The 12189-nt window shown below is 44.6% G+C and overlaps 1 protein-coding gene across 2 annotated transcripts in view; it reads right to left on the minus strand.

Annotated features, from left to right (window-relative positions):
* The window catches only part of MYOM3 (myomesin 3), a 76372-nt gene that overhangs the window by 42848 nt on the left and 21335 nt on the right, over positions 1 to 12189 (minus strand). For both annotated transcript variants that reach the window (XM_060784266.2, XM_067460578.1), the window contains 7 exons: positions 11531 to 11619; positions 9404 to 9448; positions 8517 to 8657; positions 5751 to 5912; positions 2687 to 2828; positions 1370 to 1569; positions 44 to 100 (listed from right to left, as the gene is read on the minus strand). In XM_060784266.2, coding sequence (XP_060640249.2) covers positions 44 to 100; positions 1370 to 1569; positions 2687 to 2828; positions 5751 to 5912; positions 8517 to 8657; positions 9404 to 9448; positions 11531 to 11619 — 836 coding nt within the window. The remainder of the gene's footprint in view (positions 1 to 43; positions 101 to 1369; positions 1570 to 2686; positions 2829 to 5750; positions 5913 to 8516; positions 8658 to 9403; positions 9449 to 11530; positions 11620 to 12189) is intronic.

Raw genomic sequence — 12189 nt, forward strand, 5'->3', positions numbered from 1 at the left:
AGGGTAGAAGTGCATTTGATACCAAGATTAAATTTGAACTTACGCTCCAGTTCATCTTTGGAAACGGTGATGGTCCGCATCCCATCGTCATAACGGATGTCTAAAGAGATGGAAGAGAAAGACAGAGAGGTTAACAATGAAGACATATGAAAACAAAAACAGAAGCCCAGGAAATGAGGGAATTTCCTCTCGATTTAAGAGGATTCCAGCATCCACTCTCCATGAATCTGCAAGGATTTGAATCCTGGAGTCCAGGTTTAAACCACAATAGCATGCTGCCTCTATTGCTGATATACAAGGGTTGAATGAAAAGTAATGCCTCCACCTTTGTAATTCCTCAACAGATGGCAGTACTGGTATGCGGCAGGTACTGCCTTGTTCAGTAGACTCTCCTCTACAGTTCCATTTTGGCAGGAAGCCTTAGCATTGAACGGTTGTGTTGTTAAAGTGAGAAGTATGGAACCCTGCACATACGGTCGGTCAATGCGACTTAAGCAACGTGCAGTCATTTAATTCTTGATAGCAGAAGGTGTCATCAGCGAATGCAAGCTGTTTATGATGATTGTGTTGATGTGAGTACTGTGCGTCGTTGGGCGAGTAAGTTTAAAGATGTTGAGGTGGAAACACCTGACTTGCGTGACAAACAAAGGTTGGATGTCCTGTGACAGTAACCACCAAGTTTCACAAGCAAAAGGTTGACAGATTGATTCAGGAGGATCGTCATATCACTCAGAGAGAAATTTCAAGAATAATCAGCATTTCACAAGAACGTGTGGGTCACATTATTGCTTTGCTTGGCTATCGGAAGATCTGTGTACGATGGGTACCCAGGATGTTGACACCTGAAATGAAAGCTCACAGACTTGAGACTTCAGAGACTGGATCTCACCACTGTACAACATCTCCATACAGTCCAGATTTAGCACATCTGACTTCCATCTGTTCCTGATAATGAAAGAAGATCTGTGGGGACATCATTATGCTTCTGATGAAGTCGTTGAGAGAACTGTGAGATGCTGGTTGCGGAAACAGAATGTCGACTTCTTCGGTGACGGCTTCAGAAAACTTGTTCATCGTTGTCAGAAATGTATCCAATTGTCTGGTGATTATGTGGGAAAGTGAATAGTGGTAGCTAAAGAGCACATTCTAAGGATGATTTCTGCATTTGATTTATTAAAATATTCCCATCCAAACCCAAGTAATGAAGGTGGAGGCATTACTTTTCATTCAACTCTCGTATAAGAGAGTGAAAGACAGGGAATAACTATCCTTGATATAGACTTTTACAAAGTGTACTTCTTTCACTGGTGGGTTTCATTGACTTGGAGGTTGATTTTGAGATCTAGAATATCTTATAGAAAGTCTGTACTCATCAATCTTTTGGCCTCATTGGGGTCGGTCATCGTCACTGGATCGCTGGACTTGGATGGGTGGCTGATCCCCGCGCAGTTGACTGCCTTCACTCGGAATTGGTATGTCTTTCCTTCAATGAGTCCTATAATGGGAGACCGGCAGGTTTTCACGAGTGCCTCATTGCACGGCACCCACTCGTCTGTGTACAGTTCACACCTGAAGAAAAGAAACACCATCATTGTCTTGGTGGAGATGGAAGCTGTGGTCCAGTACAGTTATGGAAACAAATATTCCTTATGAATCATAGAGTTGGAAGAGACCTTGTGGGCCATTCAGTCCAACCCCCTGCCAAGAAGCAGGAAAATCGCATTCAAAGCACCCCCGACAGATGGCCATCCAGCCTCTGCTTAAAAGCTTCCAAAGAAGGAGCCTCTTCCACACTCCATTGCTGAACAGCTCTCACAGTCAGGAAGTTCTTCCCAATGTTCAGATGGAATCTCCTTTCTTGTAGTAATATCACTCTCACCAAAAAGGTCATGAGTTCGAAGCCAGCCCGGGTTGGAGTGGGTTTCCAACCAATTGTGTGTAGCCTGTTGTCGACCTTTGCAACCCGAAAGACAGTTGCATCTGTCAAGTAGGAAAAGAAGGTACCACCTTAAAGTGTGGGGAGGCTAAATTAACTGATTTATGAGGCCATAAAGAAGACTCCAGCATAGCATTCCAGCGGGGAAGCATGCGGGGAATGCGGAAGTGCTTCATCAGCGTCGCAGATGGACGATGAAAGCGACAGCTCCCCTGGCGGCCAGAAAAAGTTAAATAGCCTCTGTGTATGTCTGTATATGTTTGTATGTCAAAAAATGGCATTGAATGGTTGCCTCATATGTGTACACTGTAATCCGCCCTGAGTCCCCTGCAGAGTGAGAAGGGTGGAATATAAAAGCTGTAAATAAATAAATAAATAAATAAATAATAGTTTGAAGTCATTGTTCCGCGTCCGAGTCTCCAGGGCAGCAGAAAACAAGCTTGCTCCCTCCTCCCTATGACTTCTTCCCACATATTTATACATGGCTATCATGTCTCCTCTCAGCCTTCTCTTCTTCAGGATAAATATGTCCAGCTCTTTAAGCCGCTCCTCATAGGGCTTGTCTAAAAGCCTTCAAAGAAAGAGCTTACACGACACTTTAGGGCAAAATCATCCATCCTTATGAAAGGATGGATGACTCCATGGTTATTTTTAAACAACCAGAGCTCCATTACTATAAGAGTTATTATAGGGAGGGTTGTCATACGGATAATCTGAGGAAAATCAAATCAAATTGTTGGTTGCTTTTACCTTTCGATAAAATAGCCAAGGACAGGGCTTCCTCCATTATCGCTGGGCGGGATCCAAGACAGCACCAGGCTGTTCTTATTCACATCAAGGCATTTCACACAAAGAGGTGACCCAGGAGCTCCAACCGTTTCAGCTTCAGCATCTAGAAAATAAATATGTAGCAACAATTGAGATTATCTTGCCTCACACCAGGGAAAGAAACCACTTGGATTGGTTTCCATCCTTGTTTGAGAGAAAGGGATGGGTACGGATTTATGTAGACCCTTAGAAATCAATGGTATTTAAGCCAATTGTGATGATAAACCCCCTTGGTTGCTATTAACCTTCCCTGAGTCTCTAAAGCTGAATTTACACTGTGGGATGAAGGCAGTTTGACACCACTTGAACTGCCATGGCTCAATGCTATGGAATCCTGGGATTCCTCCTCTGACAACTTTTTTATCCTTTTTTTGCCAAAGAGGGCTGGGGACTCACCAAACTACAAAATACAGGATTCAGTCGCAAGGAGCCATGGCAGTTCAAGTGGTGTTAAATTGCATTAATTCTACAGTGCAGAAGTGCCCAAAGTCTGGGTCCATCTAAGAGGTAGGAAAGGATTTCCATACAATGGCTTTTACTCAGTGTGGGATCTGGGCATGTATAGACAGTTACGAAAAGATTGGTTCTGTAGGTTTGTTCTTAAGTTGAATTTGTGTGTAAACCAGAACAGGTACATTTTAAGTGTAACTCCCCATATATATATATGGTAAAGGTAAAGTCTTCCCCTTGACATTAGGTCTAGTCATGTCCAACTCAGGGGGATGGTGCTCACCTCCATTTTTAAGCCGAAGAGCTGGTGTTGTCCATAGACAACTCAAAGGTCATGTGGCCAGCATGACTGCATGGAGCACTGTTACCTGCCCGCAGAAACAGTACCTATTGATCTGCTCACATTTGCATGTTTTCAAACTGATAAGCTGGCAGAAGCTGGGGCTAACGGCAGGAGCTCATCCTATTCCCCAGATTTGAACAGCTGATCTTTCAGTCAGAAAGTTCAGCAGATCAGCGGTTTAAGGTACTGTGTGGCCAGGGGCCTTATATATATATATATATATATATATATATATATATATGTGTGTGTGTGTGTGTGTGTGTGTGTGTGTGGGTATGTATGTATGTATATCAGTGGTTCACAACCTTTGGGCCTCCAGGCATTTTGGACTTATTTATTATTTTATTTATTTATTTATATATTTTATATACTGCTCTTCTCACCTCCAACGAGGGACTCAGGCCGGTTTACAAGGGGGTTCATACACAATAGTTTAAAAACATCGCATCAATAATACACTAATATAAACACATTAAAGTACTATCATTTAATTATATAAAGTCAAGCCGTTAGCATAAAAATCACTATTCATCCCCATCCGTCCGTGTGGTCAAAAGCCATTGCTTCACTCATCAAATGCCAGATTCCAAAGCCAGGTTTTCACCAACTTTCTAAAGATCAGGAGGGAAGGGGCAGTTCTAATCTCCAATGGGAGAGAGTTCCAGAGCCGAGGGGGCCACCACCGAGAAGGCCCTGTTCCTCATCCCCACCAGACGCGATTGTGAAGATGGTGGGACCGAGAGCAGGGCCCCTCCAGAAGATCTTAACAACCTTGATGGTTCATAGGGGAGAATCCATTCGGACAGGTAAACTGGGCCGGAGTCATTTAGGGATTTATAGGTCAACACCAGCACTTTGAATTGTGCTCGGAAGCTAATTGGCAGCCAGTGGAGCTGGCACAACAAAGGAGTAGTATGCTCCCTGTACCCAGCTCCTGTTAGTAATCTGGCTGCCGCTCGTTGCACTAATTGCAGCTTCCGGGCAGTCTTCAGAGGCAACCCCACGTAGAGAGCGTTGCAGTAGTCTATACGGGATGTAACCAGAGCGTGGACCACCGTGGCCAAGTCAGGCTTCCCAAGGTACGGGCGCAGCCGGCACACAAGTTTTAATTGTGCAAAAGCTCCTCTGACCACCACTGAGACCTGGGGTTCCAGGCTCAGCGATGAGTCCAGGATCACTCCCAAGCTGAGAACCTGCGCCTTCAGGGGGAGTGTAACTCCGTCGAGCACAGGCTGTAACCCTATGCCCTGTTCGGCCTTTCGACTGACCAGGAGTACCTCTGTCTTGTCTGGATTTAGTTTCAATCTGTTGTCCCTCATCCAGTCCGTTACAGCGGCCAAGCACCAGTTCAGGACTTGAACAACCTCCTTAGGAGCAGGTGGAAAGGAGTGACAGAGATGGACATCATTTGCGTACAGATGGCACCGAACCCCGAAACTCCGGATGATCTCTCCCAACGGCTTCATGTATATGTTAAACAACATAGGGGACAGTACTGAACCCTGCGGGATCCACAGTACAATGGTCGTGGGGTCGAGCAGGAGTCCCTTAGCAACACCTTCTGGGAACAGCCCTTGAGGAAGGTCTGGAGCCACTGCAAAGCAGTACCCCCGAGGCCCACTCCCGTGAGGCGTCCCAGAAGGATACCGTGGTTGACAATATTGAAGGCCGATGAGAGGTCCACCAGAACCAACAGGGACACACTCCCCCTCTCCAGTTCCTGGCGAAGATCATCCACTAAGGCGACCAAGGCTGTCTCAGTACCATGTCCAGGCCTAAAGCCAGACTGCGCCGGATCCAGATAATCCGTGTCTACCAGGAACTCTTGGAGTTGCAAGGCCACCACACGTTCCAGGACTTTGCCCAAATAGGGAAGATTGGAAACTGGGCGATAGTTGACGAATTGAGTGGGGTCCAGTGATGGCTTTTTCAACTCCTAGAAATCCTAGCTTCAGTGGAGACACTTTTTCCTCATGATAATAACTCTTCCAGGAATGAATTTCCCTTCCTAGGGTAGGTTTCTCTCACTTCCTATTGTCTCAGTCCAATTATTAACTGTGAGTTGCTTGTAGTCATATGTTTGTAACTCAGGATTGCCTGACTATTTGACCTCCAGCTAATATTGCCATTGGCCTCAACACTTCTCTCTTCAAATAATTAAAATAATCAAGGTAAATATTTCCCAATACCCACCTCTAACAAAGACATAAGCTCTTTGCTCTTTGTATCCGTCTTGCATCGGGATCCGGATGCTGTAAAACCCTTCATCCTCTTTGTAAGCACAAGGTACGGCCAGGGAAGCCTCGCGGTCTTCACAGCGGATTTTCCGCCGGTCCGAATCTTTCAGCAGCTCCCCTGGAGCCCAAACAGAGATGCATTTTATGCTGTTGCAAAATAAAGCTTCAAAAATTATGTGGGGAAGGTTATCAGAAGAAAAACTCCACATTTCTATTTATCAGCACTGGGCATGCTTTTGAGGATGCTGGAGAAATGGGTTAGGTTTAGGGTTAGGGTTAGGGTCAGCAAGAAAGGAGGGTTAAACATCTCTTGCACTGGTTTGCTGGAGCATGTAAAAATCATTTACTGAGTGTGTTAACTGAAAATGCAAAAGCATGAAGCTGATTGGCTGGGACATGCCCGGCGAACTAGCTGAGCCTGGGCAACAGTTACATTTTTAGGCTTGAGCTGTGCAGATACTTGTAGAGAGAGAGGCACACAGTTCTTGCTTCACCGAAAGACCATTTAAATCTCTCTCAAAAGACATTGTGTGAGTCAGTACAACTGTTTGTATGACTGTATATGTGTTGCTCTGCATTACAAAGATTAAACTCCTTGTTCTTTGATGATCATCTGCATGACATATTTTCTTTCTCTGGCAAGACAGTGTGGGGGCTGGTAAAACATGAGCTACCTTGATTTTCATTACACCACATGATTAAAGTCAAATATAAGCAAAGATGTGTGTTGCATATCTGAAATAGCAAAGGAATGGTAAATTATTTCCTCCAGTTTGGGGTGGAAAGCATGTTGACAATGGGTTGTTGTAGGTTTTTCCGGGCTATATGGCCATGTTCTAGAGCAGGGGTCCTCAAACTAAGGCCCGGGGGCCGGATGCGGCCCTCCAAGGTCATTTACCCGGCCCTCGCTCAGGGTCAACCTAAGTCTGAAATGACTCGAAAGCATACAACAACAACAACGACAATCCTATCTCATCAGCCAAAAGCAGGCCCACACTTCCCATTGAAATACTAAAGTTTATATTTGTTAAATTGTTCTTCATTTTAATTATTGTATTGTTTTTAAGTGTTTTTGCACTACAAATAAGATATTTGCAGTGTGCATAGGAATTCATTCATGTTTTTTTTCAAATTATAATCCGGCCCTCCAACAGTTTGAGGGACTGTGACCTGGCCCTCTGTTTAAAAAGTTTGAGGACCCCTGTTCTAGAGGCATTTCTCCTGACGTTTCGCCTGCATCTATGGCAAGCATCCTCAGAGGTAGTGAGGTCTGTTGGAAAATGGGTTTATATATCTGTGGAATGACCAGGTGGGGCAAAGGACTCTTGTCTGCTGGAGCTAGGTGTGAATGTTTCAACTGACCACCTTGATTAGCATTTGATGGCTTGGAAGTGCCCAGGGCAATCTTTTGTTGAGAGGTGATTAGATGTGCCTGATTGTTTACTTTCTGTTGTTTTGCTATTGTAATTTTAGAGTTTTTTTTAATGCTGGTAGCCTGATTTTGTTCATTTTCATGGTTTCCTCCTTTCTGTTGAAATTGTCCACATGCTTGTGGATTTCAATGGCTTCTCTGTGAAGTCTGACATGGTGGTTGTGAGAGTGGTCCAGCATTTCTGTGTTCTCAAATAATATGCTGTGTCCAGGTTGGTTCATTAGGTGCTCTGCTATGGCTGACTTCTCTGGTTGAAGTAGTCTGCAGTGCCTTTCATGTATTTCCCCAGGCACTGCCAAGCCATCAAATGCTAATTAAGGTGGTCAGTTGAAACATTCACACCTAGCTCCAGCAGACTAGAGTCCTTTGCCCCACCCTGGTCATTCCACAGATATATAAACCCATTTTCCTACTTCCAACAGACCTCACTACCTCTGAGGATGCTTGCCATAGATGCAGGCGAAACGTCAGGAGAATGCCTCTAGACCATGGCCATATAGCCTGGAAAAACCTACAACAACCCAGTGATTCCGGCCATGAAAGCCTTCGACAATACATGTTGACAATACTTTTAATTCAAAGTCCCAAATACAGACCATACAGTGTATATTAAATGGTGATAAACCTGGTATTTTTCAGGTTCCCATGTCAGTAGAGCAGTGGATTCAAATGATGATTTATAGTTAAAGGAGCTCTCCAAGGCGCTGAATTCCAGCCTCAAAATAGGTTCAGTACTTTGGAGAGGTCTTCAAAAGTTATCCAATGCCTGGAATGGATTCACCACCATGCTTACATAGGTTTTTTTTTTTAAATCATGTCAGGAGCGACTTGAGAAACTGCAAGTCGCTTCTGGTATGAGAGAATTGGCCGTCTGCAAGGACGTTGCCCAGGGGACGCCCGGATGATTTGATGTTTTTATCATCTTTGTGGGAGGTTTCTCTCATGTCCCCGTATGAGGAGCTGGAGCTGATAGAGGGAGCTCATCCGCCTCTCCCTGGATTTGAACCTGCGACCTGTCGGTCTTCAGTCCTGCCGGCACAGGGGTTTAACCCAGTGCGCCACCGGGGGCTCCCTTACATAGTGTGCCTCTACACTGCTGAATGAATGCAGTTTGATACCTCTTTAATTGCCATGGCTTGATGCTATAAGAGCTGTAATATGCTGAGACAGAAACGCTAAAGATTTTGTAAAACTACAAACCCCATGACATGACAGCATTGACGTATGGTGATGCCAAAGTGCATTAATTCCATAGTGTAGATGCATTGCTAATTAATCAGAAATACAAACCGTCTCTGAACCAGCAGACATCCCGTTGGTGCTCCAGCAAATCCATTGTAAAGGAACAGAAAAGAGTGAATGGCTCCTTCTCGCGGGAAAAGACGTGTTTCAAAGTGGTAGCAAAGTCTGCCTCCAAGCCTCTTAGTGACTCTGAAAAAGAAGATAACACCAGGTTAGGCACGGCAAGGAATCTCTTCTTGTAACACTGGATAATATTTAGCAATTTACACTCTTCCAACCTCATAGGGGAGCCCCCGGTGGTGCAGTGGGTTAAACCCCTGTGCTGGCAGGACTGAAGACCGACAGGTCACAGGTTCGGGGAGAGTGTGGATGAGCTCCCTCTATCAGCTCCAGCTCCTCATGCAAGGACATGAGAGAAGCCTCCCACAAGGATGATAAAATATCAAAAACATCCCCTGGGCAACGTCCTTGCAGACGGCCAATTCTCTCACACCAGAAGTGACTTGCAGTTTCTCAAGTTACTCCTGACACGAAAAAAAGAGAAAAGCCTCATAGGAAGGTATTGGCAACGGCAACCCTCTTCGGAATAAATCTTTCTGAGAAAACTCCATCATAGCATTATCTTCAGGTCACCAAATCTGGGAATTACATTAAGGCCCAAAGCAACTGTCTTGGGTCCTATAGTGGGGAAATAATGGAATCTTACAGTTGGAGGGGACCCCAAAGTCTATCCCTTTCTGCCAGACAGGAAGACACAATCTAAGCCCTCTTGACAGATGGCCATCCAGCCTCTGTTTAAAGACCACCAAAGATCCTTTTTCTGGCAATCCTTCCCTCCATTTCCCGGCATAGAAACAGATCAAAGCTGTGCGATGAATCCTCATCTGAACCTAAAAAAGAAGAACAACAGCAATGACCTCATGCCATAGACTTACTTTTGTATATCTCTGAGTCAAATCCAGACTTCTTCCCATAATATTCTGCAAAACAGCAGAGGAGAGTTGATACAGGAGAGCAAGACATGGGGAAAAGGGCGAAAAGGGGAGGGAAACAGGAACATTTTATTTATTTATTTATTTATTTATTTATTTATTGCATCCCTATATGGTTGCAATTTTCTCACCCCTGGGGGGACTCAAAGCTGTTACACATAAAATAAATGGCAAAAATGCAATGCCTCACATATAATAAAAACAGTACATCTAAAACAATATCTATAAAGTAAATAAACATCAAACATGAACATGAAACATTTTGACATTACACTGATCCTGAGGTTGTCATCCATCTGCTACGCTTTTGTTGTCACTCACTGAATGCTTGTTTACATAACAAAGTTTTAGTTGTTTCCTAAACACCAGAGGAAGGGGGCCGATCTAATCTTTCTGGGGAGGGAGTTCCACAGCCGAAGGGCCACCACTGAGAAGGCTCTGTCTCTCGCACCTGCAAGAGTGGCGGGACTGATCTTAATGCTCTAAGCTGATCTTAATGCTCTAATTGGCTCATAAACAGAGATATGTTTGGATAGGTAGTCTGGACCAGAACCATATAGGGATTTGATTTGTGCTCCGTAGTAGACTGGCAGCCAGTGGAGCTGATGCAACAGGGGGTTATATGCTCCCAGTATGCCGCTCCAGTAAGGAGCCTGGCTGCTGCCCTTTAGACTATTTGAAGCTTCAGAACAGTCTTCAAAGGCAACCCCACATAGAGTGCATTGCATCTAAAACACAGTTATGTGCCTTTCACCTTAAGAACAGACAAGCTTCCCAAGCTCTGAGGATCACCTGGGAAGGAATCCCACTGGAGCATTGCAGCACACCCAAATACCTGGGAATCACTCTGGACTGTGCTCTGACCTACAAGAAGCACTGCCTGAACATCAAGCAAAAAGTGGGTGCTAGAAACAATATCATACGAAAGCTGACTGGCACAACCTGGGGATCACAACCAGACACAGTGAAGACATCAGCCCTTGCGCTATGCTACTCTGCTGCTGAGTATGCATGCCCGGTGAGGAACACATCTCACCACGCTAAAAAAGTGGATGTGGCTCTTAATGAGACATGCTGCATTATCATGGGGTGTCTGCGCCCTACACCACTGGAGAAATTACACTGTCTAGCCGGTATTGCACTGCCTGACATCCGCCAGGAAGTAGCAGCTAATAGTGAAAGGACCAAGGCAGTGACATCTTGAGCTCATCCCCTGTTTGGGTATCAGCCAGCACGTCAATGACTTAAATCAAGAAATAGTTTTCTAAGATCTACAGAGACATTCGCTGGAACACCCCAGCAAGCGAGAGTCCAAAAGTGGCAGGCTCAAACCCAGAACCTCAACCAATGGCCGATACCAAATGAGAGACTCCCTCCTGGGCACACAGAAAACTGGGTGACTTGGAAGGTGCTGAACAGACTGTGCTCTGGCACCACGAGATGCAGAGCCAATCTTAAGAAATGGGGCTACAAAGTGGAATCCACGACATGCGAGTGTGGAGAAGAGCAAACCACTGACCACCTGCTGCAATGCAACCTGAGCCCTGCTACATGCACAATGGAGGATCTCCTTGCGGCAACACCAGAGGCACTCCAAATGGCCAGATATTGGTCAAAGGACATTTAATCAACTACCAAGCTTGCAAATTCTGTGTTCTGTCCGTTGGTTTGTTTTGTTTTTGTTAAAAAGGTCTGGTTGCTGATGACACGATAAATAAATAAAATAAATATAAATAATAGTCTATTCAAGATGTAATGAGAGCATGGACCACTGTGGTCAAGTCTGACTTCCCAAGGTATGAGCACAACTGGTGCACAAGTTTAATTGTGCGAATGTTCCCCTGGTCCCCTCTGAAACTTGAGGTTCCGGGCTCAGCGATGAGTCCAGGAGGACTCCCAAGCTGCGAACCTGTGTCTTCAAAAGCCCGTTTATACTCTGTACCTTCTTAGAGCGACACCCCTTTCTTTCATAAATATTTTCAAGTGAGGAAGCTATAATGAAGACAGAGCTGGAGCCAGAGATGTAGTAATGGATCTAAGAAGAAGAGGGAAACCTATCCCCAGACTTACTTCGGACAAGGACCGTAGCAAAGGAGTAAGCCTCGCCATATGGGTTTTTCACCTCAACACTGTATTCTGCAGAATCGTCCAAGGAGCACCTGAAAAATAATATATTTAAAATATATTGTTTATACATTATTTTATATCATTTGCAAAACACTAGAGCCTTGAGAAGGACTCAAGTCTCAACCTTTAAAGAAAGGTCAGGAAAACTTTGCCCTTTCTATTTCAGACCATAATTCCCATCATCCCTTACTTTTGGCCATACTAACGGGCTTTTGAGAGCTGAAGTCCAAAGCTACTAGAGTGTGCCAAAGTGCTTAAACATACATTTCATTGGTATGAATGATTTTAATGTGTTTTAATCTTAGGTCTCTGTGTTTTTATCTATGTATTCCTATGTAGTATCTTGCCTCAAGCCTTTTGGAGATGAGGGTTAAACAACAACAACAACAACACTTTATTTATATTCTGCCCTATCTCCCTATCAGGGCAGATCACAGTACACATACATGGCAACCATTCAATGCCATTTGGACAGACAAGGACAGAACAGACAGAACGGAGGTATGTTGTGTCAACATACTTTTCGGTGCCGTGGAGATTGTGCTCAATCCAGCCACAGGAGGTGCTGTTGCTCCATCCTCTATGATGAAGAGCCATTAGGA

This window comes from Anolis sagrei, chromosome X (genome assembly GCF_037176765.1).
Source record: "Anolis sagrei isolate rAnoSag1 chromosome X, rAnoSag1.mat, whole genome shotgun sequence".
NCBI classification, from domain to species: domain Eukaryota; kingdom Metazoa; phylum Chordata; class Lepidosauria; order Squamata; family Dactyloidae; genus Anolis; species Anolis sagrei.